The 26,686-nt window shown below is 57.0% G+C and overlaps 1 protein-coding gene across 5 annotated transcripts in view; it reads left to right on the top strand.

Moving 5' to 3' along the window:
• The window catches only part of PKNOX1 (PBX/knotted 1 homeobox 1), a 138,546-nt gene that overhangs the window by 19,781 nt on the left and 92,079 nt on the right, over positions 1-26,686 (top strand). For 2 of the 5 annotated variants that reach the window (XM_062204715.1, XM_062204699.1), the window contains exons 2-4: positions 16,463-16,531; positions 18,456-18,562; positions 23,288-23,415. In XM_062204715.1, the coding sequence (XP_062060699.1) occupies positions 18,512-18,562; positions 23,288-23,415 (179 nt within the window). In that variant the 5' untranslated portion in view covers positions 16,463-16,531; positions 18,456-18,511. Of the gene's footprint in view, positions 1-16,462; positions 16,532-18,455; positions 18,563-23,287; positions 23,416-26,686 lie in introns of those variants that run through there. The other 3 variants (XM_062204706.1, XM_062204722.1, XM_062204729.1) reach the window with 3 other exon arrangements.

Here is a 26,686-nt window from a genome sequence, read left to right as displayed (position 1 = left end):
TGGAGCAGTAGGGGTCCCCTAATTAGAGATGGAGCAGTAGATCCCCCCTAATTAGAGATGGAGCAGTAGTGGTCCCCCTAGTTAGAGATGGAGCAGTAGTGGTCCCCCTAACTAGAGATGGAGCAGTAGGTCCCCCTAGTTAGAGATGGAGCAGTAGTGGTCCCCCTAGTTAGAGATGGAGCAGTAGTGGTCCCCCTAACTAGAGATGGAGCAGTAGATCCCCCCTAATTAGAGATGGAGCAGTAGCGGTCCCCCTAGTTAGAGATGGAGCAGTAGTGGTCCCCCTAACTAGAGATGGAGCAGTAGGTCCCCCTAGTTAGAGATGGAGCAGTAGTGGTCCCCCTAGTTAGAGATGGAGCAGTAGTGGTCCCCCTAACTAGAGATGGAGCAGTAGGTCCCCCTAGTTAGAGATGGAGCAGTAGCGGTCCCCCTAACTAGAGATGGAGCAGTAGGGGTCCCCCTAATTAGAGATGGAGCAGGTGGGACTTGGGAGTTCAGCGTGCGGACGTTTCCTGGGAGCGTCTTCACACCTTCACATGGAGTTTGGCTTCCGCGAGTTGGTGATGCCATCTCCTCCTCCCCAGTCCCGGCTGAGACACAGGTGCATCATGGGAACCTGGGCGCACCCGACGGCCGTGCCCAGTGCAGGGATGTGGAGAGAAATGGTGGGAGATGTCCCAGCCGTTTCTTCCTAACCTCTGCCTAGTTCCCCCACAGCGTTCTGTCTCAGTCCGTCTTCCGCGTCTGTGTCACGCTGAATGGGGACTGTCCGGGCCTGGCCAGGGGATGGGATCCCTAACTGACCCATGGTTCCGTCTCAAGAGCCGGGGGTTTGGTGAATCACTGCCAGTGGCGGGGGTCCCTGCACGCTCATCGTGATTGAGAAGCAGAGTTGACCGTTAGAATGAGCATAATTGGGAAAAGATCCAGGTTGGGATTCCTTTTCTGAAAGGGAAGCTGCCTCCTGGTGCGTCTCAGGTGGGGGCAGCTCGTAGGCTGCGTTTACCACCATCAGGCCCGCGTGGCTGCGTGTAAGCCCTGTGGTAGCTTCTTCATGAGCACGCTGGTTTGTCTTTGTTTTTTGTTTTATTTTTATTTTTTTGCTGTTGGTTCACCCTCCAATGGCCGCCGCGGCCGGTGCATTGCGGCCGGCGCACTGCGCTGATCCGAAGGCAGGAGCCAGGTGCTTCTCCTGGTCTCCCATGGGGTGCAGGGCCCAAGCACTTGGGCCATCCTCCACTGTCTTCCCGGGCCACAGCTGAGAGCTGGCCTGGAAGAGGGGCAACCGGGACAGAATCCGGCACCCCGACCGGGACTAGAACCCGGTGTGCGCTAGGCGGAGGATTAGCCTATTGAGCCGCGGCGCCGGCCTTTTTTTTTTTTTTTTTTTTTAAAGAGTTTATTTATTTGAGAGGTAGAGCTATAGACAGGGCAGTGACAGAAGAGAGAGGTCTTCCATCTGCTGGTTCACTCCCCAGATGGCCGCAGTGACTGGAGCTGGGCCAATCTGAAGCCAGGAGCTTCTTCCAGGTCTCCCAGGACTTGGGCCATCATCTTCAGCTGCTTTCCCAGGCCATAGCAGAGAGCTGGATGGGAGTGGAGCAGCCGGGACTCGAACTGGCGTCCATATGGGATGCCGGCCCTGCAGGCAGAGGCATTAGTGCACTCTGCCAGAGAGCCGGCCCCAGAAGTTGGGTTCCTGGCAGGTGCACCCAGCTGGGCCTTCCCTGTGCTTTACCTGCAGTAGGAGCTGCGCAGCACTGACAGGGCCCTGCCTGCTGGCGCAGACCGGCCAGAGGAGATGCTTCTTTCCAAACCGTGTTCCCGGGGAGAGTGGCTGTTGATTGTGGAATCACTGGCACGGGAGTTTGGCGCCGTAGTCTGTCAGGGCCTTTTGTACCCGACCTGAATGGACGGTATGCTTTCTCTGACACGCAGCGTCAGCGGTGAAGGGTCTCCCGGAGGACGCCTGCCCTTGGTGGCGCCCTCGTCCTCAGGAGAGCAGCAGGCGGGAGCCCACGCCACAGTTCCCTCGTGGCAGAGCCCGGCCCCAGCCCTTCGAAGACTGTGCCGGGCCTTTGTGGCTTTCCCTGAAGGCTGAGGTCTCCAAGCGGCGTGGCGGTGTCGGGAGAGTCCGGGGTCACTTTACAGACGGGAAGTGGCCCAGTCGCTCTCACTCTGGGGTGCTTTGGGGAGCCTACAAATGCAGGAATATTTCCCTTAGCAGGGCTTCCGACACTCCTTGGGCCTTTTTGGGGGGCTTGGAAAGACTCTGTCCATCTCGTGAAAGTATCAGAAGACCACTAGGTACCTGACCTTCCACGTGCAGCTGCTGCTGGCGACACTGAGAGGGTGGCCTGGTGTGACCGCAGCAGAAGGGCCAGGGCCGGGTCACCTCCCTCACCGCAGTCATGCGGGCCTTTCCCTCCAAGCTGCATTAGGGCTCCTCCCTTCCACAAGGCAGAGCCGCGCGTTTCCTTAATAGCTCTCCTGGGAGCGTGACCCTGTGCCCTGGGGTCCACCGCTGGCCTCGTCCTGAGCCCCGTCTCAGGCTGGCTGGAGGGGAGAGTTCTGGTCGCCCCCCAGGCTGAGGTCTGAGCGCCTTCTCTGCTGCCCTGTGTGCTGTGCTGTCCCCCTTGCGGTGTCCCCTGAGGTGGACAGCAGCCACTTCCAGAGGCTCTGAAGCTGCCCGGAGAAAGCTGGAACGTTTTTGCCATGCCTGAGGGGAGGGTGCTCGGCAGGTGGCCTCCCGTGTGTGTAGCTCAGGGGAGGCAGAGCTGGAGCCTGCGTTTGCCTCCGTGGCCCTTTCCCGACCGCCACGTTTCTAAGGGAGCAAGCTGAGCCTTTGGACCGCAGTGTTGAGCCGCCAGCTCTGTCACTTGAGGGTCACCCTGCACGTGGCCTGCCTTCCCGGCTCCTTCCTTCAGGAAACTGCCGCCATCAGCGAGCCCTCAGCACCGGGTTCTCCAGGGCTCACCTCCGAGCTCAGGCCTGCTCCATGTCTGCACACAGGAGCGAGCTGGCCTCCAGTGGGTTCTGACGGCGGGCGAGTCGCTGGACTGAGGACCTGGCCTGCTCAGAGCTCCTGGGAGTCTGAGGAGCCTTGTACGCAGCAGGCGTCCTCCTGTTGGCCACGGTGGTCTCTGATCTCCAGAACTCCTTGTGCCTGGCGTGGAGTTTGACCTCAGGTGGCTGGCTGAAAGGCAAGTTCATGGTTTCTTCCCCCAAACGCTGTAGCAGTGACTGCTCCTAAGCCTGCAGGCTGTCCTGTGGCCACTGGCTGCCAAGGTGGATCCAGTTTCTGGGTGAAGTGCTCAGAGCTGTTCCCTGTCTCTGCTGCAGGCAGAGTGGACAGATTGTCTCAGGGACTCCGGGGCTGGCACTGTGGCACCGCGGGAGCCGCTGCCTGCGATGTCAGGGTCCCATGTGAGTTCCAGTCCAGCTGCTCCACTTGCAGTCCAGCTCCGTGCTCAGCGTGCCTGGGAGAGCAGTGGAAGGGGACTCGCGTCCTGGGCCCTGCACCCACAGCGGAGACCCAGAGGAAGCAGCTGGCTGCTGGCTTTGGCCTGGCCCAGCTCCAGCCATTGTGGCCGTTTGGGGAGTGAACCAGCAGATGGGAGGTCTCTCTGTCTCATTCTGCCTTTCAAATAAGATAAAAAAATCTTTTTTTTTTTTAAGAAGAATCTTTAAAAATGTTTTAAAATCGCCATTCCCAGTGCTGGAGCCTCTTTTTAGTAGGTTCTTAATCTTCTGAAAGCCTCGTGTTCTCTGTGCAGTTGAGTGAGTCACTTTTTAAAGATTATATATTTATCTGAAAGTCAGTTCCAGAGAGAAGGAGAGACTGATATCTTCCATCTGCTGGTTCACTTCCCAGATGGCTGAAACGGCCAGGGCTGGGTGAGGCCGAAGCCGGGAGCCAGGAGCTTCTTCCAGGTCTCCCACATGGGTGGCAGGGACCAAACACTTGGGCCATCTTCCGCTGCTTGCCAGGCCATTAACAATGACCTAGATTAGAAGTGGAGCAGGAGGACTTGAACCGATGCTCGTGTGGGAGGCCGGTGTAGGAGGCGGAGGCTTTACCCCTGTGCTGCGGTGTTGGCCCCAGGGTCGGGCCCTTTAAGGATTCATACAAGGGTTTGGCTGGTGACCCACATCTTGGAGTTGAAATCCTGCAGACGCCTGCCATTCCCAAGAACGTTTATGGCCACGTTTTCTTGTGCTGGCCCTGTACATGACACAGTGTCCTTCACTTGAGTCAGAGGGTCAGAGTGTGTTGCAGGTGGGTCACTTCGTGCTTAGAAATCTGAGTTTGGTTGGATAAACTTTGTATCCTCATTTCCCTAAAAGTTTTAAGGCTTAGCTGGCATTTTCCTCTGAGACCTCCCTAGAGGTACTGCAAAAGAGTATAGTGTAGACTGCTCCGGCGTCCGTATAGTGTAGACTGCTCCAGCGTCCGTATAGTGTAGACTGTACTGGCGTCCGTATAGTGTAGACCGTACTGGCGTCCATATAGTGTAGACTGCTCCGGCGTCCGTATAGTGTAGACTGCTCGGACGTCCGTATAGTGTAGACTGCTCTGGCATCCTACGCTGTAGACTGCTCCGGCGTCCATATAGTGTAGACTGCTCCGGCGTCCGTATAGTGTAGACTGCTCGGGCGTCTGTATAGTGTAGACTGCTCTGGCATCCTACGCTGTAGACTGCTCCGGCGTCCATATAGTGTAGACTGCACCGGCGTCCGTATAGTGTAGACCGTACTGGCGTCCATATAGTGTAGACTGCTCCGGCGTCCATATAGTGTAGACTGCTCCGGCGTCCGTATAGTGTAGACTGCTCGGGCGTCCGTATAGTGTAGACTGCTCCGGTGTCCGCACGTTGTAGACTGCTCCGGCGTCCGCTTGTTGTAGACTGCTCTGGCATCCTACGCTGTAGACTGCTCCGGCGTCCATATAGTGTAGACTGCACCGGCGTCCGTATAGTGTAGACCGTACTGGCGTCCATATAGTATAGACTGCTCCGGCGTCCGTATAGTGTAGACTGCTCCGGAGTCCGTATAGTGTAGACTGCTCCAGAGCCCATACGTTGTGGACTGCTCCGGAGTCCGTACGTTGTAGACTGCTCCGGCGTCCGTATAGTGTAGACTGCTCCGGCGTCCGCACGTTGTGGACTGCTCCGGCGTGGAGGGGCTCTGTCCTTTTACAAGAGCATTGCCAGACAGGTGGGGGTCGTCTCTGGGGTCTTGAGGACTGACTGTCCAAGTACTGCTGGGTTACGTTTGAGGACAAATCCATGCATTCAGACAGGCAGATACCAGGGTTCTGCGTCTGTGGCCCCAGAAGCACATCCTGGGTCTAGGACTGTGCTCTGGGAGGTTCCGCCAGGTGTCAGGCACTGGGTGAGTCGAATGTGGGGATTTAGTACAATACAGTGGAGTGGGAGAGCTGCCTCTGGTCACCCTGAGGTCTTGAACCACTCTGTATTCCCCGCTGGCTTTGAAATAGGCAGAATCGGGGGTCTCACAGGGAGAGACTGACATGGAACCAGGACTGCGTGCTGAGACTCAGCAGCCAGGGCTTGGAGTCCCCATCTACTCTGGCTTTCAGGGTCTCTGATGTTGATGAGAAAATGCTGTCTTGTCTTCTAAGAGACTGTGATGGGGACAGAGTGTGGCCCGCCCGGATCAGTCCTGCTCCCACGGAGGGCCTACCCTGCCTTCTCACTAGGAAGATCATCCACGCTGGGACTCGTCTCAGAGCTCAGTAGCATCATGACAAAAGACTTAGACTTAGGAGCAGTTAACCTGAGAGACGTCCCCAGGAATGACCGCATATCCCGCCAGCTGACAGAGACAGGCATTCAGGCACCACCCCAACCGGGGAGAGAGGAGCATTTCCAAGAGCAAGGTTCACCATCAACTCCCGCGATGACAGCTCTGAGGACAGGGGTCCTGCGTAGGAATTCGGCACAGAGTGAGTGCCTCCTGGACCAATTAATTAGAAGATTAATACTCTTGGGCCGGCACTGTGGCATGGCAGGTAAAGTCTCTGCCTACAGTGATAACATCCCATATGGGCTCTGGTTCCAGTCCTGGCTGCTCCACTTCCAATCCAGCTCTCTGCTGTGGCCTGGGAAAGCAGCAGAAGATGGCCCAAGTCCTTGGGCCCCTGCACCCATGTGGGAGACCCTGAGGAAGCTCCTGGCTCCTGGCTTCGGATCAGCACAGCTCCGGCCGTTGCAGCCTATTGGGGAGTGAACCAGTGGATGGAAGACCTCTCTCTCTCTCTCTCTCTCTCTCTGCCTCTCCTTCTCTCTCTGTGTAATTCTGACTTTCAAATAAATAAATCTTAAAAAAAGAGAATGTGATCATTAGAATAATATCACATAAAAATTTTAAAAAAAGATTAAGCTGTGACCTGTGATGCCAGTAATCACACAGGATCCTGGCCTGAGATCTCTGTGAGGTGCCGGTGCCTCCTGAGTCCCCAGGCCCCGTCCGTTCTCAGACAAGGCCACGAGGGCGTTGGGAATCCTCGCCTTGGAGCTGGGGACAGTCTGTCTGCCAATGACTGTCTTACGTTGAGTGCAAGGACCAGAGGGCCCTTCACTTGCGCCAGTGTCCCGCTTCCTACTCCTGAAGCGTCCTCCCCTGGGCTCTCCATGCAAGCAGAATGCCCCCAGTTGACCCTGAGGTCACTGGACACGGGATACAGCGACTGCTGTCTGGGCTGCTGCCCACGTTGGATCTCCCGCTCTTCCTCAGCCCGTCTGTGTTTTAAACACCTGATGCTGGGTCTGTCTCGCGGTTGCTGGGAGTCTGGCGTCCCAGGGCCACTCTGAGTCAGCGTAGTGGTAAGTGCACGGGAGTCAAGGTAGAATTACTCACCGCCGAATGGTGCAGCTGGGGAGCCTGGAAAGAGAAAAGACGGACATGCTGTGCGTGAGCCCAGTTACGTTCATGCTTCTGGCTCGAACCCCTGCGTTAGATGAGATCTCCTTTTTGCCCAAACTTTCCTGGACTCCCTGCAGGTCGATGCAGACCTGGGGTCGCCTCCCTGGTCTCAGAGGCAGCTGCTCAGCACCTGGTTGCTTCGGGGGACTTTGCCACAGCACCTCGGGCCTTTATGCCCCAGGGTGGGCCACACCTGGGGCTTTTGGGCCCCGGGGCATTGGGCCCTGGAGCAGCACTGTGCCTGGGGTCTGGCTTGTGCTCAGGGGTCCTCAGACGCTGGAGCTGATTCCTGGGTCTAAGCATTTCCAATGCTGGAGCTGAAGCTGTTAGCAGAGATCATGGTGGGGTTCTTGTCTTTGTGCAAGAAAGAATCCAGGTGTGAGAGAGAGCGGTGGGCAGCAAGGAGGCCAGGTGTGCTGGGGACAGGGCATCGGCAGAGTGCATGGGGCAGAGTCTGAGCGCCGGTCACTCAGACTGGGGGAAAGCAAGGGTACAGTTAAGTGGAGAGAACACATCTGCCTGCCAGGCGGGCAGCTCCACTGAGAGCTGAGCCGACTGGGGCTCGTAAGGGAAAGGGGTCTGGTTCTTCCTGCTGTTTCTCCTCTCAAGTAAATAGATATAAATCTTTAAAATATTTATTTATTTGAAAGGCAGAACTAAAGAGAGGCAGAAAGAGAGATGTCTTCCATCTACTGGTTCACTCCCCAAACGGCTGCAATGGCCAGAGCTGGGCCAATCCAAAACCAGGAGCCAGGAGCTTCCTCCTGGTCTCCCATGTGGGTGCAGGGGCCCAAGGACTTGGGCCATCTTCCACTGCCTTCCCAGGCCACAGCAGAGAGCTGGATCAAAAATGGAGCAGGGGCCGGCGCTGTAGTGTAGCGGGTAAAACTGCCGCCTGCAGTGCCAGCATCCCATGTGGGCGTCAGTTCGAGTCCTGGCTGCTCTACTTCTGATCTAGCTCTCTGCTTTGGCCTGGGAAAGCAGAGAAGATGGCCCAATTCGGATTGGTGCAGCTCCAGCCATAGCAGCCATCTGGGGAGTGAACCAGCGGATAGAACACCTCCCCCTCTCCCTCTCTGCCTCTTGGTAACTCTGGGTTTCAAATAAATCAATAAATCTTTACCAAAAAAAGAAGTGGAGCAGCCAGGTCTAGAATTCACGTCCACATGGGGTACCGGCACTGCAGGTGGTGGCTTTACCTGCTATGCCACAGCCCCAGTTGAATATCTTTTAATTTGACTATTATTTGTGAGTTATTTAGTAATGCCATTAAGCCTTTGACTGTAATGTAAATTCAAAATAAGTTATCTCAAAAAAACCCAAAATACCTAAGTTAAAAAACAGAAAACGATACTCTGGTTTCTCTTCAAATTGTAGAAATGTTTCTTTCGCCTGTTAAAAACAGAAAGCCTGGGGCCAGCGCCGTGGCTCACGTGGTTAACCCTCCGCCTGCGGTGCCGGCACCCCACATGGGCACCGGGTTCTGTCCTGGTTGCTCCTCGTCCAGGCCAGCTCTCTGCTGTGGCCCGGGAGTGCAGTGGAGGATGGCCCAAGTGCTTGGGCCCTGCACCTGCATGAGAGACCAGGAGAAGCACCTGGCTCCTGGCTTCGGATCGGCGCGGCACGCTAGCCATGGTGGCCATTTGTGGGGTGAACCAACGGAAGGAAGACCTTTCTCTCTGTCTGTCTTACTGTCTAACTCTGCCTGTCAAATAAACAACAAACAAACAAGCAAACAAACAAAGCCAGAAACCCTTACTGTTTTAACATGGGGCCAAATTCTAGAATTTGAAATTCTCTCTCTTTGGAACCCCTGTTGTCTTACGTTAGGACAAAAATTGCTCTTTTCCCCTTCACCGAGACACTTCTGTTTCATGGCTTCTACAAAATCCTGTCTTGCTCTCTCACACTTAGAGTTTTTTCCCTTTTCTTTTAAAAAAAATTTTAATTATTATATATTGATTAGAATTATTTTTTTTGTAACTTAACCTCTAGTGAAATTCTAGTAAACAATTTTGAACTGTCAGACCCCACATTTCATGAAAACATCCTTATTAAAAGGCCCTGTGCTTCTCATAGAATTTAAGAAACCCGAGAGACTTGAGTTTCTTTCTTTTTTTTTTTTTTTAATTTTTATTTTTGACAGGCAGAGTGGACAGTGAGAGAGAGAGAGAGACAGAGAGAAAGGTCTTCCTTTTTGCCGTTGGTTCACCCTCCAGTGGCCGCTGCAGCCTGCTCATTGCGCTGATCCGAAGCCAGGAGCCAGGTGCTTCTCCTGGTCTCCCATGCGGGTGCAGGGCCCAAGCACTTGGGCCATCCTCCACTGCCTTCCTGGGCCACAGCAGAGAGCTGGACTGGAAGAGGGGCAACCGGGACAGAATCCGGTGCCCCAACTGGGACTAGAACCCGGTGTGCTGGCGCCGCAAGGCGGAGGATTAGCCTGTTGAGCCATGGCGCCGGCGAGACTTGAGTTTCTATTAAGAAACATTTATCTCTCTTCCATTGACCTTATTTTTAATTTATTTATTAAACTATTTTGACTATATAGTTTATTATATTTAGAAACATTTACATATGTTTCACTTACCCTATTTTTAATTTTAGTTTTTTAATTAATTATATTCATCTGTTTTTTTTTTTTTAAAATATTTATTTCCTTGAAGGGCAGAGTTACAGAGAAAGAGATCTTCTGTCTGCTGGTTCACTTCCCAGATGGCTGTAATGGCCAGAGCTGGACCAGGCTAAGCCGGGAGCTGAGAGCTTTTTCCGAGTCTCCCGTGTGGGTGGCAGGGCCCAAGCACTTGGGTCATCTTTTGCTGCTTTCCCAGGCCATAGCAGAGAGCTGGATCAGAAGTGGTGCAGTCGGGACTCAACCAGCGCCCGTGTGGGATGCCGGCACTGCAGGTGGCCACTACCTGCTGGACCACAATCCCAGCCCCTTAATGCGTCTTTATCCTTAAGTTGCCCCAAAACCGAAAGAACTTGGCAAGCATGGTTATTATTTAAAGTCATTTTCTTGTGAAAGTTTAAAAACTAAATTTTGTTTTCATACACAGGAAGCACTGAACACTCTTACTGTGTGTGCTCACCTGCATTACTCTTAGTTCAGAATTATGCTTTTTGTGATTTTGAATGTCTGACAAGGGCCTGGCCTATGGGTTAGGCTGCAGCCTGCAGTGCTGGCGTCCCACATGGGGGCTGGTTCAAATCCTGGCTGCTCCATTTCCGATCCTGCTCCCTGCTAATTAGTCCCTGGGAAAACAGCAGAGGATGCCCAAGTCCTTGGGCTCCTGTTCCTACATGGGGGACCTGAATATAGCTCCTGGCTCCTGACTTTGGTCTGGCCCACCTCCGGCCATTGTGGGCAATTGGGGAGTGAATCCACCACTGGAAGATCTTTCTCTCTCTCTCTGTAACTCTGCCTTTCAAATAAATAAATCTTTAAAAATATATAATAAAAGTAAGTATAGGGACCGGCACTGTGGCATAGAATGTAAAGCTATGCAGTGCTGGCATCCCTTATGGGTGCTGGTTCGAGTCCCAGCTACTCTATTTCCGATCCAGCTCTCTGCTATGGCCTGGGAAAGCAGTGGAAGATGGCCCAAGTGCTTGCGCTGTTGCACCTGCATGGGAGACCTGGAAGAAGCTCCTGGCTCCTGGCTTTGGATTGGCGCAGCTCTGGCCATCTGGGGAGTGAACCAGCAGATGGAAGACCTCTTTTTTTTTCTGTCTCTGCCTTTCTAATAAATCTTTTTTTTTTTTTAAATAAGTATAATTTTTCCTTGGCCAGCAAAACCAGGCTCAAATACATATTAACAATTATTGAAACACTTGTTTTTTCTGACAGTTAAGTTTGTCTGTTAGCTTTTATTTAAGTGACATGTCCCAAAGGCTTTTGGGTTCACTTAGGTTTTAAGTTCTGTGTGCACTCATTCGTCTATAATCAGTCAAAAATAGGATTAGGGAATGTTATCACATGGACACAGGCTAGTGAAATGGCGCAGTCTTATCTACACCCTGGACACAATCCTGGGCTCCAGGCCCCGCCGCCATTGCTGGGAGCCAGGTGACCCCCTGGCCCAACCACCACCCTGACAGGATTCACTGCTCCTACTTCCCTGCCCGCCCCCTGGCAAAGGCTCAACAGGACCTGTTCCTGACACGTGGCTCTCTCTCTTAATCTCTCTTACATACTCTCTTTTAAATAAGTTCTTTTTCTAGATTCATTTATCTACTTGAAAGGCAGAGAGAGAGAGAGAGGTCCTCCATCCACTGGTTCACTCCCCAATTGGCCACAACAGCTGGAGCTGTACTGATCCAAAGCCAGGAGCCAGGAGCTTCCTCTCAGTCTCCCATTGGGTGTAGGGGTCCCAGGACTGGGGCCTTCCTCCGCTGCTTTCCCAGGCCATAGCAGAGAGCTGGATCAGAAGTGGGTCAGCTGGGACTCGAACCAGCGCCCACATGGGATGCCGGCACTGTAGGCAGCAGCTTTATCCCCTATGCCACAGCACAGGCCCCTCTTACACTCTCTTAACCCTCTCACCCTCCCCCTCCCACACCCCCCCCACCCCGGTCTGGCTTCCCCCACCCGACAGTAAACCTTTTCCTTTAACTCCAGTGTTTGGTGTGGCCTTACACACAGCAAGTCGTGTACAGATGCCTCCACAGGAATTGCAGGCACAGCATGGACAACACACAGAGACCTCAGGCCAACAGCAGGTTCCAGAGTGCACTCAGCTGGGGCCTGGTGCTTCACCTTGGCCCTGCCCCTCCCCCCACCCTGCCCAACCACCTACCCAGAATCTGTGAGGGGCTGACCAGAGAGGCAAGGAGGGAAACAAAATTGCTTATTTTGAGATTATTCCCCGGAAACTTAACCAAGTTACAAAAGAAGTGTAGCAAGAAATAAAGCAGTAACCTTTAAAACAAGTTATTTATTTTATTTATTTGAAAGGCAGAGTTACAGAGGAGTGGCAGACAATCCATCCATTGGTTCACTCCCCCAGTGGCTGCCACTCCCGGGACTGGGCCAGGCTGAAGCCAGGAGCCCAGAATCCCATCAGGGTCTCCCGAGTGGGTGGCAGGGCCGCATGCGTTTGGGCGTCTTTCATTGCTTCTCCCAGGCGCGTTCCCTGGGGGCTAGATGGGGCCTCAAACCTGTGCTCAGGAGGAGGAGCCGGAATCCACTGCGGGGGCAAGGCGGGCCCCAGGACAAAGCATAGCATTTTAATGCAGAAATCACTAGCTACAAAAAAGGGAAAGTCCCAATTATCACAAGAAATTGTCATTGTCATGCACGATCCATGGTAAAGGACCCAAATCTCAAGCCAGTTTAAGCCTGAAAAGGCACTAGGCCAGTGATGCCTGGACAGCAGTTGGCCAAAGGAAGGGGCTGTCACCAAGACCCCAAGTACTCAGCCGATGCAGAACAGCGCCTGAGTGGACTGCTGGCCCTGGGGCGACAGCCACTCAGGAGGAGGACCCCTCCGTGTCAGAGAACCCCCAAGACTGGTTGCAGGAAGTGCGGTGGATTGATGGCGGGATTCTGAGTCTTGCAGTCTGAGGTCCTGCAGGGGTCGGCAGCCTGCCTATGGATCCCTCTGTGTAGTGAGACACAGGACCTGCAAGGTAAGGGAGACTGGGACCTGAGTCTCCACCTGCGTCCTTCCAGACCAGAGCGTGGCTTCACGTGGGGAGAGAGGCGGCGATTACTATTGTCTCAACGCTGAGCCAGTCTTTGGCTTAGAAAGAAGAGCCTGATGACAGCTTATCCTTGGGTGGGATCCTCTTAGTGTTGTCCCATTTAACAATAGATTTGGCCAAGCCCCAAGCAGTTGTGTCTTGGACCTGCTGTTCCCTGAGCTGATTGACAGGCCTCAACTTAACCTCGAGGTCGTAACCTCCTAGCACTGAGCTGTGCTGGGATGGGTGCGAGAGATTCCACTGGGGGCTGTTTGCCTGACTTCAGGAACTGGGTGATTTGAAAATCGGCTCTGTCATTTTGGTGAGTGGGTGGAGCCAGGGCAGGAGATGGACAGATGCTCTGCTGAGTGGGTGGAGCCGGAGCAGGAGATGGACAGATGCTCTGCTGAGTGGGTGGAGCTGGGGCAGGTGATGGACAGATGCTCTGCTGAGTGGGTGGAGCCGGGGCAGGAGATGGACAGATGCTCTGCTGAGTGGGTGGAGCCGAGGAGGGGATGGACAGATGCTCTGCTGAGTGAGTGGAGCCACCGCGAGCGGGCAGCGCCATCTCCTGGCGACTCCTCCAGCTCCGTGCCTTGGGTGAGGTGCTGGCCGCCTTGGTACCCCAGCCAAGAAGGGCTGCGTTAATCCTTGCGTGGTGTTCCACTCTGCGGAGAGCACACGTGTGCTCCCGAGACTTTCAATACAAAGTTCAGGTTTTTCCCTTAGAGGGAGTGAACTAACACCAGAGAGAGGAGCTTTAACCAGTTCTGGAAGAGGGGGGACTGCAAGTTATATGTTTTTAAAACAGAATTCTGACCCAATATTTATTGCAAACTTTTTAAAAGAAATTTATTTGAAAGGCAAAAATAAAGAAGGAAAGGGGAGAGGGAGGGAGGGAGGGAGGGGGAGAGAGAGAGAGACAGGGACAGATCTCTCATCCACTGGTTCACTGCCCAAATGGCTGTCATGGCCAGGGCTGGGCCAGGCTGAAACCAGGAGCCAGGAGGTCCTGCAGGTCTCCCCCGTGGTACTTGGGCCGTCTTCTACTGCTTTTCCCAGGCCGTTAGCAGGGCACTGGATCAGAAGTGAAGCGGCTGGGACTCGAACCGCACCCATGGGGGACTGGCACTGCAGGCCGTGGCCTAGCCTGCTCCGCCACGTCAACCCTGTGTAAACATCTCGACATAGAACACCGTCACGTCTCCAGACCGTAGCTCGTCCTTCACAGCACTTGTTTTTGAAGTCGACATCACGGACTGATCGTCTTTTCTTAGTCTCTTTAACCCAGAGCAGTTCCTGCACTTTTTTTTTATCCTAAGTATTTTAACTTTTGTGAACTTTAAAGAAAAGGTCTGAGGGAGCAGGGTGCAGGCCTGCGTGTGCTGCTCTTCCAGTCACCACCGTGCGGTCCTCAGAGTCGGGAAGGGAGCCTGGAGTCCGTGCCACCGTCCGCACCGATCCCGCTCAGAATTTGCCATCGGTCTCACTCGTGAGCTTGATAGCAAAGGAAGGCACTTCCGGGGGTCCCTGGACTCAAGGAGCACACACACCGCGCGTGCGTGCAGGGGTCCAGCAGCCTTGCGGGCCTTGGCGCTCGGAGGGCCCTGGCCAGCTGCCCTGCAGGTGCCCTGCTGGTGTGCGCACGTTCTGAGGACTGGGGCTCCTGCGTGCCGCAGGGGCTGAGCCATGCAGCCCTTGAGCACCACGCGGGGACGCCGACCCTGGGGGTGGTGGTCATCCAGGAAGGTGTCCTCCGCCGGGTCTTCTGTGGTAAAGGCACCGGCTTGTGCTTTGGAGTCAGGCATTTGGAGGTTGTCTGCATTTCCTCTTGGTCCTCATGCTGGCGTCAGCTGGTGTGGACGTCCGCTGATGACTCTGCCCGGAATGGCGACGACTGTGCCAGTTGCCAAATGGCAGTGTTCCAGTGCCGTCATCCTGCCCACACGTAGGAAGCTTTACCGTGATCTAGAGCCTTCTTGGATGTGTGCACTCGTGTGTTTATGTTGCCAAATATGAACTTATCCTGACCGTTGTTAAAGACAACAGGCCTGCTTTGTTTAGAGCTGTTGTGATGGGGTGGGGTGTGCTCGGGTGCGGGCGGCCGAGCCGGCAGGGGTCAGTGTTTTTGAAACCAGTAAATGAATAGATGTCGACGCTGTCCGGCCCTGGTGTTGGCTGTGTGGCGGGACTACTGTGGAGCCATCCCCTGTAGCACTGGTCACTGCACCACGTCCCAGGAGACGGGCCCGGCGCTGCCTCTGCCTCAGCATGGCCGGGCAGGGGGCTCACCCACGCAGGGAGGCAGGGTCTCTTTCTTCAGTTGAACTGTTTTTTAGAATATGTATTTATTTATCTATTTGAAACACAGAATTTACAGAGGGAGAGAGAGAGGCCTTCCATCCACTGGTTCACTCCCCAAATGGCCACGGTGGCCAGAACTGGGCTGGTCCGAAGCCAGGAGCCAGGAGCTTCTGGGTCTCCCCTGTGGGTGCAGGGGCCCAAGCACTTGGGCCATCTTCCTCTGCTTCCCAGGCACGGTAGCAGGGACGCATTAGCTGGGTCAGAGGTGGAGCAGCAGGGACTCAAATCAGTACCCAGATGTGATGCCAGCGACGCAGGCAGCAGCTGCTGCCACGCCGCAGAGCCGGCCCGTCGAGCTGCAATGACGGGTTTACAAGTGATTGTTCTTTTCTGTCATGAGTGGTCTGACTTCCGCAGAGTGGCACCCACTCCCAGGTTCTGTGCTGGCCCCTGTGTCTCCCAGGCGAGACCTGACTTGGGCTGCTTCTCTGTGAGTTGGCGTTGTTGGCACCGGGCACCGAGGGGCTGCTCCCTCCCCTGCACAGGAGGCCTGGAGAACAGGGGCTCCTCTGGCCAGGCGGACGTCTCCACTGTGACCCGGCCATGGGGTCCCTGTGCGGGGGGAGGGCACGGAGGAGTGGGCCTGGAGAGGACAGGGTTTGGGGGAGGGCCGGGCATGACTGTTAGGACATTGAGAGTCCGCAGGTGCGGCCCCGAGGGCAGTCGAGGCCACCTTGACCTGTGATCCCACAGGTGACGGGAGCAGCGTTGTCTTCCGTGCACGTACTCCGTCGCGCCGGGCGCCCATGGAGTCTCCTGCCTTCCTCTGAGCACCGCCCCGCTGCTCCCAGGAGGGCGCTGTGTGGTGGGCCTGCCCCTGGCAGCGGGGTCGCTCCTCCCCCACTCCTGCAGGCCCCCTTCTCACCAGCACGCCTGGCCCTCCTCCTCCGTGGCACGAGCCTGTCCTCGACGTGGCTGGCTCTCCCGCTCCCAGGTCCCCTTCCCGCACGTGGCTTCGGGGGCGCTGCCTGCTGTGCCATCCTGGGCCATCCCATGAGCTCCTGGTGGCCTCCCGGTCTCATGGCCTTGTGTTCTGGCCTTTTTTGCCAGTGCTGCCCAGGGATGACCACAAACTTGGAAAGATAAACGACAGTGACTGTCTCGTGGTTTGAGCCCAAGCCACATGACCTCTGTGTGCTCCGGGGGGCGGGGGGGGGGCTCCTTTCTGCTGCCTCCAGGTTGGTGTCCAGCATCCCTGGCCGCCTGTGACTGTGGCCTCTCTCTGGTCTCTGCCCCGTCTTCACGGGCGTTGCCCTCTGCGCCTCAGAGCTCCTCCTCCCCTCCTTTCTAAGCACAGCTGTCTCAGCTGGGGTCCTTCACCTGCCCCCGCTGTGGACGCTCCCATGCCCGGGCACGGGGTGAGGTCTGAGATACACCCCCCCTGTCTACGAGAGCGCGGCCAGGTCTGTCCTGGGCCAGGTGGATGCCTGAACGTCCCAGCCCTAAGCGCTGCGTTGCTTCCTCCCAGGCTGCAGAAGCCGGCCTCGCCAGCCTGCTGCGTCTCGGGACCTGCGGCTACGCTCCTCCGGGTGCTCAGGTAGGAAGCTCAGACCCAGCCTGCCCCTCGCCGCAGGCCCCGGGCCCACCTGCACCCCGTGCCCCCACTCCATCCAGCTGCAGGCCCCTGGCTCACACGGTCTGAGTCACTCCGCTCACGTCTTCCCGTGGCCGCCAGAGTCGTCACTGGCTGTGCGTCGGGACTGGACTGGCGTCAGCAGCTGCCTGCCCCTCCCCCGGTCGGCCACACCTGCCTCCTGCCGCCAGGTGCTGCTGGGGCTCACTCCCTGGTGCTTTCCCTGCCCTGTCAGGTTGCCTTGAGCCCGTCACACCTGGCATTTGCCTGCACCCGTGTCATCCGGTGCAGCCGTGTGCCAGTGTGCACCAGTGCTGGGACAGAACAGGGGTGTGTTGGAGGCAGGAGTGACCTCACGTTAGGCCGGTGAGGGCGCTGGTCCCCGCTGGTGGCCCTGGCACGCCCCGGCCGACTCCGTAGCCTTGGCCGATCACACAGCCCCTCGGCTGTGAAGGAGCACCCTGGGGGCCGCGCGTGTGCACGTGTGTCCCAGTGCCACTCAGGAGGTGGCCTGGACGCCCTCCTTTAGCTGTCTCGCGGCTAACTCCATCCCCATGTGTGACCTGGGCTGGACTGACTCGTGCAGCTCCAAGTAGCTCCGTCCCCAAAGGTGTCCTTCCTGGTGACCTTTGCTGGTCCTGCTGGTATGGAGCCATTGACCTCCACGTGACCCTCAGCCCCCCACAGCGCCGCTGGCCTGCGCCAGCTCCGTGCGTGTCCCCATGGCGTGGCAGGTGCCTGCGGTGGGCCCCGGCCTGCCGTGGCAGCCGGTCGGTGAGATTCTGAGGTTCTGTGGTGGTGTAAGCAGACGGGCCCTGTGCAGGTAGGTGCTCGATCGCACGCGTGTGCGGGAGTGCCGTCTCAGCGCCCCCATGGATCTTTCTGGCCCTGCCTTCGCTGTCCCCTCCCCTCACCTCAGTTTGTCAACTCAGGTGGCATCGTCCCAGGGAGCCCTGCCCAGCCACATGTGGGCAGCCGCCCCTGCCACTCCCCCTGCCCCTCCGCTGGTCTCTGTGTGGCGCCACCTGCTGTTTGCCGGGTGGATTCTCTCTCTTCACCTTCTCTGCTCCAGGCCCAGAACAGTGTCCATGTGGGGGCGTCTGCTGGGTGTCTGGGGGACAGTGGATGTGACTGGAAGTGCCCCTGACCATCAGGGGACCACTGAACACTCACGCCGTGTTGACGATGCCTTCTTCTCTCGGTGCAAAACTGGGATTTTGGCCGGCGCCGTGGCTCAACAGGCTAATCTTCTGCCTTGCGGCGCCGGCACACCGGGTTCTGGTCCCGGTTGGGGCGCTGGATTCTGTCCTGATTGCCCCTCTTCCAGTCCAGCTCTCTGCTGTGGCCCGGGAGGGCAGTGGAGGATGACCCAAGTGCTTGGGCCCTGCACCCCATGGGAGACCAGGAGAAGCACCTGGCTCCTGGCTTTGGATCAGCGCGATGCGCCGGCCGCAGCAGCCATTGGAGGGTGAACCAATGGCAAAGGAAGACCTTTCTCTCTGTCTGTCTCTCTCACTATCCACTCTGCCTGTCAAAAAAACAAACCAAAAAAACCTGGGATTTACGAAAACACGATGTGGCGGTGGGCGTTGTCCTGGTCTGTTTCAGTTCCAGCTCCTTGCTGGTGTGCGCCCTGGGAAGCAGCAGGCGGTGGCTCAAGGAGCTGCATCCTTGCTCCCGTGGGAGAGCTGGACTGAACTACTGGCTCCTGACCGACCCGGCCCAGCCCTGGCCGTGGCAGGCATCTGGGACATGGACCAGTGGGTAGAAGATCTCTGTCTCTGCCATTCAGTAGGCAAACATTTTAAAGTAAGGCTGGGACCCTGAGTGATGCTGGGAGGTGAGGGCGGCGGGCGCTGACGGCTGCTCTTCGCTTTTGTCTTCCCAGGCACCCTCCGCTTTCGGCTCAAGATGATCTGAGGACCCCAGGGAAAGCTGAGAACCATGATGGCCACGCAGACCCTGAGCATAGACAGCTATCAGGATGGGCAGCAGGTGAGCCTGCCCAGTGTGCTGGCCTCTGAGCCACGGGGCTGGTGCACCTTTACCGTTCGATCCAAACGCGTGTGCGTTGCCTGTATGCTGGTGTTCAGAGACGGAACCAGGAACGCTTTCGAGGTTGCCAGTAAGGACCCCAAAGCCAGATGACAGTTCCTGGGGGTTGACCTTTTGTCCGGGGATGTGGTTAGTACTGATGCTCTGAAGGACGTGGGCAGTTCTGGTACACAGAGCCCCTGTTGACCAGTCACTGTTCTCAGTGTCCTGCTCGGCGACCTGCTTACTGAAAAATGGCTTCAGCTCCCAGGTCCTAGGCGGGAGGGGGACTTCTCACAGGGCGTCCGTGTGCACCCTGGCGCTCTGAGCTGTGCCATGGCAACGCCACGACTCCATGGTGTGCTCCAGCGGTGCAGGGCCGTGTCTCCCGTGTCCGGCAGCGCAGGGCCGCGTCTCCCTTGTCCGGCAGTGCAGGGCCGTATTTCCCTTGTCCTCCGGTGGCACAGGGCCGTGTTTCCCTTGCCCGGTGGCGCAGGGCCGCGTCTCCCGTGTCCGGCAGCGCAGGGCCGCGTCTCCCGTGTCCGGCAGCACAGGGCCGCGTCTCCCGTGTCCGGCAGCGCAGGGCCGCGTCTCCCTTGTCCGGCAGTGCAGGGCCGTATTTCCCTTGTCCTCCGGTGGCGCAGGGCCGTGTTTCCCTTGCCCGGTGGCGCAGGGCCGCGTCTCCCGTGTCCGGCAGCGCAGGGCCGTGTCTCCCGTGTCCGGCAGCGCAGGGCCGTGTCTCCCGTGTCCGGCAGTGCAGGGCCGCGTCTCCCGTGTCCGGCGGCGCAGGGCCGCGTCTCCTGTGCCCGGTGGTGCAGGGCCGCGTCTCCCGTGTCCGGCGGTGCAGGGCCGTATTTCCCTTGTCCTCCGGTGGCGCAGGGCCGCGTGTCCCTTGCCCGGTGGCGCAGGGCCGCGTCTCCCGTGTCCGGCGGTGCAGGGCCGCGTCTCCCGTGTCCGGCGGTGCAGGGCCGTATTTCCCTTGTCCTCCGGTGGCACAGGGCCGTGTTTCCCTTGCCCGGTGGCGCAGGGCCGCGTGTCCCTTGCCCGGTGGCGCAGGGCCGCGTCTCCCGTGTCCGGCGGCGCAGGGCCGCGTCTCCCGTGTCCGGCGGTGCAGGGCCGCGTCTCCCGTGAAGCTGTGGTGTTTGGTTGTGTGCTTTGTGTCATGTGACCTGAAGGAGCTGTGTGCATGGAGGGGGCAGCGGGGCACTGGCAGCCTTTGCAGTCTTTCTCGGGGCGCCTGAGGTCTTGCCACGTGTCCTGCTGGGGCTGGCTCCTCTGCCCAGAGATCGGGCCCTGCCATTTGCTGCTCTCCTCTGAGCAGGGTTCTGCTGGAGTTGGGGTGCAGGTGCAATGTGCCCCTCCCATCCACTGTCTCAAGACGGCAATGAGGCAGGAGTGGCTCTGGGGAGGGTGGGCGGTCAGGGGTGGGGGGCCGTGCCTCTCTCCTCTTAGTGGCCGGTTTTGTACCATTCTTGTTCGGTTCCTGTGCTGGAGTTTTGATAGGTATTTTGTAGGTTCCTTGTGGGGCTGTTGTTTTTGTTTCTCTTGCAGGAGTGGAGGGAGGGAATTCTGTGGTGTGGACTTTCTCGGCCTATGGCCTTGCCAGATGATGTTTTCCATTCAAAATGCAAATCCTTCCCCCTGCCTGAGCTCTCCCGAAGTCCCAGCCGCCCCGGCCCTGCATGGCCTGGCCCCGTGTGTGTCCTCCTTGCCTGCTGAGTCGCTGGCCCCAGCCGTTCCCTGTGCTCTGCCCCCTCCTGCCCTTCGGGTCTCTGCTCTGACCCTGCTGCCCTCGGCCCTCGTGGCCAGCCTCCCAGCCCGGGGGCGGTGCAGGCCGCTGTGCCCGGGGCCACACCCCTTGCTTTTTAAGTCGCTGATGCCTCGGGCAGCCTTGAAACATGCTGAGGGCTGTGCTGTAAAATCTGCTACCGCAGCCCTCCCTCCGCACTGGGGCGGCTCAGCCATCAGGAGATGGGGAAATAAGTCTGTGAGGACGGTTCTGTAACCAGATGGCCCTCCAGAAAGTCTGTGTCTGGCCTTTAGTTGCTGTTTTTAGGGGAAGGAAAAGCAACGTCCCCAGTGTAACGCACCCTCTAAAGGGAGAGAGGAGAGCAGGGGGCTGGGGGGGCGCCCGTGGAGCCGACTCCCCCAGGCCCCGCTGCCTCCCCGCAGGACACAGCCCGGCCAGCTCCGCCAGTCCCCTCCGCTCACGGGGGTTAGGAGCTACGCAGCTTTTCTGTCTGTCTGTCCGTTTTATTTTTTGGTAAACTGAATTCTGTGTTTAAGGATTTAAATGCCTTTTACGTAAAGGACAAGCACATGGCTTGTGGGAAGGGGTTTAAGTGATAACATCTTCCAGGCTCTAAGTAAACACAGCTGGTCTCTGAACGTGTTTCGCCTGGTGTCCCTGAGGGTCCGGCGTCAGTGTGCGCGGGGAGTCCTGTCCTGGCGGTGCAGCCGGTCGGGTCTGGGTTGTTTGTCACAGGATGAGAAGAGCTGGGCTGCAGTTTGTTCTGTCTTCCTGTGCCATCATCAAGTGCAAGGAGAGAAGAGAGACTGAACTTACACGTCCTCTTCATGTCGTGTACCCGAGGGGTTTAACCAGAAGCCCCTCACGGATAGTAACCGTGTTAAAAGCGGAGGAGTCCTGCTGGGCTGCTGTTCACGTGGTGTCGCTGGCTGTGCCTCTCCGGGGACGGAATACAGAGTGGCGGCTGGTGTTTCCTCTCTGGGGACGGAATACAGAGTGGCGGCTGGTGTTTCCTCTCTGGGGACAGAATACAGAGTGGCGGCTGGTGTTTCCTCTCTCCGGGAAGGGAATACAGAGTGGCGGCTGGTGTTTCCTCTCCGGGGACGGAACACAGAGTGGCGGCTGGTGTTTCCTCTCTCCGGGAAGGGAACACAGAGTGGCGGCTGGTGTTTCCTCTCTCCGGGAAGGGAATACAGAGTGGCGGCTGGTGTTTCCTCTCTCCGGGAAGGGAATACAGAGTGGCGGCTGGTGTTTCCTCTCTGGGGACAGAATACAGAGTGGCGGCTGGTGTTTCCTCTCTGGGGACAGAATACAGAGTGGCGGCTCGTGTTTCCTCTCTCCGGGAAGGGAATACAGAGTGGCGGCTGGTGTTTCCTCTCCGGGGACGGAACACAGAGTGGCGGCTGGTGTTTCCTCTCTCCGGGAAGGGAACACAGAGTGGCGGCTGGTGTTTCCTCTCTCCGGGAAGGGAATACAGAGTGGCGGCTGGTGTTTCCTCTCTCCGGGAAGGGAATACAGAGTGGCGGCTGGTGTTTCCTCTCTCCGGGAAGGGAATACAGAGTGGCGGCTGGTGTTTCCTCTCTCCGGGAAGGGAATACAGAGTGGCGGCTCGTGTTTCCTCTCCGGGAAGGGAATACAGAGTGGCGGCTGGTGTTTCCTCTCTCCGGGAAGGGAACACAGAGTGGCGGCTGGTGTTTCCTCTCTCCGGGAAGGGAATACAGAGTGGCGGCTGGTGTTTCCTCTCTCCGGGAAGGGAATACAGAGTGGCGGCTGGTGTTTCCTCTCCGGGAAGGGAACACAGAGTGGCGGCTGGTGTTTCCTCTCTCCGGGAAGGGAATACAGAGTGGCGGCTGGTGTTTCCTCTCTCCGGGAAGGGAATACAGAGTGGCGGCTCGTGTTTCCTCTCCGGGAAGGGAATACAGAGTGGCGGCTGGTGTTTCCTCTCTCCGGGAAGGGAACACAGAGTGGCGGCTGGTGTTTCCTCTCTCCGGGAAGGGAATACAGAGTGGCGGCTGGTGTTTCCTCTCTCCGGGAAGGGAATACAGAGTGGCGGCTGGTGTTTCCTCTCCGGGAAGGGAACACAGAGTGGCGGCTGGTGTTTCCTCTCTCCGGGAAGGGAATACAGAGTGGCGGCTGGTGTTTCCTCTCTCCGGGAAGGGAATACAGAGTGGCGGCTCGTGTTTCCTCTCCGGGAAGGGAATACAGAGTGGCGGCTGGTGTTTCCTCTCTCCGGGAAGGGAATACAGAGTGGCGGCTGGTGTTTCCTCTCTCCGGGAAGGGAACACAGAGTGGCGGCTGGTGTTTCCTCTCTCCGGGAAGGGAATACAGAGTGGCGGCTGGTGTTTCCTCTCCGGGAAGGGAACACAGAGTGGCGGCTGGTGTTTCCTCTCTCCGGGAAGGGAATACAGAGTGGCGGCTGGTGTTTCCTCTCTCCGGGAAGGGAATACAGAGTGGCGGCTCGTGTTTCCTCTCCGGGAAGGGAATACAGAGTGGCGGCTGGTGTTTCCTCTCTCCGGGAAGGGAATACAGAGTGGCGGCTGGTGTTTCCTCTCTCCGGGAAGGGAATACAGAGTGGCGGCTGGTGTTTCCTCTCTGGGAAGGGAACACAGAGTGGCGGCTGGTGTTTCCTCTCTCCGGGAAGGGAATACAGAGTGGCGGCTGGTGTTTCCTCTCCGGGAAGGGAATACAGAGTGGCGGCTGGTGTTTCCTCTCTCCGGGAAGGGAACACAGAGTGGCGGCTGGTGTTTCCTCTCTCCGGGAAGGGAATACAGAGTGGCGGCTGGTGTTTCCTCTCCGGGAAGGGAACACAGAGTGGCGGCTGGTGTTTCCTCTCTCCGGGAAGGGAATACAGAGTGGCGGCTCGTGTTTCCTCTCCGGGGACGGAATACAGAGTGGCACACACTGTGTGGGGTAACACAAGTGTCCTTCTCTTACAGATGCAAGTAGTCACAGAGTTAAAAACAGAGCAAGACCCGGCCTGCTCTGAACCTGACGCGGAAGGAGTGCGTCCCCCTGCTGCGGAGGCTCCGGCCCCGATGGACGCGGACAAGCAGGCCATTTACAGGTAGCGCTGGACACAGGCGCGGCTCTCCTGAGGAGGCAGGCAGCGGGGACCAGGGCTGGCAGCACAGTGAGCTGCCAGCCGACGTGCTCACTGCTTGGGAGGAATTTCCTGGGTTAAGGTGTTATTTCTAATATCCTACACTGCGATGGAGCAGGTGAAGCCGCCACCTGCAGCACTGGCATCCCGTGTGGGCACCGGTTTGAGTCCCGGCTGCTCCAGCTCTCTGCTGTGGCCTGGGAAAGCAGTGGAGGATGGCCCAAGTCCTTGGGCCCCTACAGCCTCATGAGAGACCTGGAGGAAGCTCCTGGCTTCAGATCGACAGCTCCAGCCTTTGCGGACATTTGGGAAGTGAACCACCGGATGAAAGACCTCTCTCTCTTTCTCTCTCTCTCTGCCTTTCAAATAAATAAATAAATCTTAAAAATTAGTGCAGCATAAATGAAAAATAAAATATTAATACTGGTTATAAATCTCCATTTTGGGTAACCTTGCAGAGAGAACTCTATCGGCCCAGATTGATTTATGGGAGAATCCTACCAAACGTACTAGGACGAGAAGGACAGCGTGTGTCCACGGCCTCGTCCAGGAACAGCAGAGGGGGTGCTTCCCACTCAGTGGGTGGAGCATCACTCTGATACGAGAACCAGGCGACACAAGCTTCAGACCACTATCCCTCAGGAGCTTAGACATAAAAACCGTCAATACATTAACAAAGCAAACCCAGGAATATATGCAAAGAGTGATCCACGGTGACCCGGTGACGTTTATCCCAAGAATGCAAGACTTGCTAATTATTCAGAGATCAGACGGAGCTGGCGCTGTGGCGCAGCCTGTTAACGTCCTGGCCTGCAGTGCCAGCATCCCATATGGGCTCCGGTTCAAGACCTAGCTGCTCCACTTCTGATCCAGCTCTCTGCTGTGGCCTGGGAAAGCAGTGGACGATGGCCCAAGTCCTTGGGCCCCTGCACCCATGTGGGAGACCTGGAAGAAGCTCCTGGCTCCTGGCTTCAGATCAGCGCAGCTCTGGCCTTTGTGGCCAATTGGGGAGTGAACCAGTGAATGGAAGACCTCTCTCTCTCTCTCTCTCTCTCTCTCTCTCTCTCTGCCTCTCCTCGCTCTGTAACTCTGACTTTCAATAAAAAAATCTTTTTTTTTATTTTAAAAAGATCAGACGATAAGACCCACCAGGGGGTCACAGGAATTGATGCCGAAGAACTCGGCCAGACGCAGTGCCCTGTTAGGATTAAAAACCACCGGCAGAGAGAAGTGAGCGACAGCTCACCTGTACCTTATGGAGAAAGACCGGGTGCTTCCCCAGAGACGGGGGCCGGGGCAGGTTGTCCACCCTCACTTCTGCTCAGCTTGGACAGTGCAGTGAGGGAGGAAGCAGGAAGAGGGCACATCACAGTAGGCACGGAGCGGCTGTGTCAGCGTCACTGCTGGGTTGTCTGTGTGGGAAACCCTGGGTCTAAATCAGTGAGCTTTGTAAGCTCGCAGGGAGCAAGCAAACACCAGTCCTATACCAGTGTGTACTGGAAACTCAAAAGACAACACCATTCACAGGCGCTGCAAGCACTGTTCATGGTGTGAACCTAACGATGCGCGCAGCCCTTAGGTTGGAAGCTGTGAAGTGCTGGTGCAGCCGTCGGTGCCGGGCCCCACAGGCTGGGAGACTGATTGCAGCAGACGCCAGCTCACCCAGAACAGAGCCACAGGTCCAGCTCAAATCCCAGTGAGGTTCTCAGCAGTGTGGTTTTGTGCTTGCCGACAAGGTAGTTCATTTATTTATTTCAGAGAAAGCATGCTCCCGTCTGCTGGTTCACTCCCCGGGAGCCCACAGTGGCTGGGAGCTGAAACTCCACCCAAGTCTCCCCTGTGAGTGGCAGGAACCTAACTGCTTCAGCCTCCCAGGGAGCGGGAATCTGCAGCGACGCGAGGGCTCGAACCAGGAGTGCAGGTGTGGGTGCTCGTGTCAGCCGGCGTCGAGCTGCTGGGCCGGATACCTGCCCCTGATTTCAATTTTACGTGAAAGACAAAAGACCTAGAGCAGCTAAAACAATTTTGAAAAAGAATAAAGTTGGAGGAATCAGGCCACTCACTGTGAAGCTTCACTCGAAGTTGCGGAAATCAGCTGTGGGGTTGGCAAAGGGACGGACAGACCAATCCCTGGCACCAAACGGCCAGAAACAGATCTGCCCACTTCATCTTTGACAAAGGCGCAGCAGCGTCCCCTGGAGAGAGGACAGACTGTATTTAAATGTTTGTTTCTTTTCATCTACTTAGAAGAGAAAGAGCTCTTCCGTCTGCTGGTGCACACACTAAATGCCCGCAAAAGCCAGAGCTGAGCCAGGCTGAAGCCGGGAGCCCAGAACCGTGGGGGTGGCGGGGCCCAGGCCCTGAGTCAGCACCCACCGCGTCCGGGATGCAGCCATGGGACTCGGCCGGCGGCAGCGGAGCTGAGGCTGAAGTGACGCTCAGAGGTGGGCGTCCCCGGCAGGGGCTTGGTCCAGGGCGCTGTGACCCTCCTGTGAGAGGCTGGGCTTTCAGCAGTGTGACTGAGCCAGTGGACGTTAATATGCAGCGAGAAGATCCTCGGCATGCCCTCTGTCCTACAAAAAGGTTTACTCCAAATGCATATCCACATTTGAAATTTTATTTATTTAAATTTTAAATTATTTATTTTCATTTTATTCAAAAAAGAAGGAGCTCTTTCATCCGCTGGTTCACTTCCCAAGCATCTGCACCAGCCAGGGCTGGGGTAGACCGAAGCCGGGACCTCAGACCTCCAGCCGGGTCTCCCCTGTGGCTGTCAGGGACCCAAGTCCTTGCGCCAACTCCATTGCCTTCCTGGGTGCGTTAGCAGGAAGCAGACTCGGGAGCTGGGGCTTGAACCAGGCGCTCTGACGTGGGGTGGGGGTGTCCCGAACGTCAGCTTAGCTGCTCTGCCACACGCCTGCTCCCAAATGTAGAATTCTAACACCTTAGAAGAGGGCGTAGGACAAAATCTAAGTGTTTAGGATACAAAAAGTATTCAACCAAGGACTTGTGTCTGGAATGAGTAAAGAACTTTGAACGCTCAGCCGTAAGGGGCCAGCGCCCCGCAGCACCAGCATCACCCAACTTCCAGTCCAGCTCCCTGGTAGTGCCCCTGGAAAGGCCTGGGCCCCTGCACCCACGTGCGAGACCCTGAGGGGGCTCCTGGCTCCTGGCTTTGACCTGGCCTAGCCTCTGTCATTGCAGCCGGTGACCCAGGGGATGACAAATCTCCCCC

Source organism: Lepus europaeus, chromosome 2 (assembly GCF_033115175.1).
Source record: "Lepus europaeus isolate LE1 chromosome 2, mLepTim1.pri, whole genome shotgun sequence".
NCBI lineage: Eukaryota > Metazoa > Chordata > Mammalia > Lagomorpha > Leporidae > Lepus > Lepus europaeus.
This window is presented reverse-complemented; position numbering and strand designations above follow the sequence as displayed.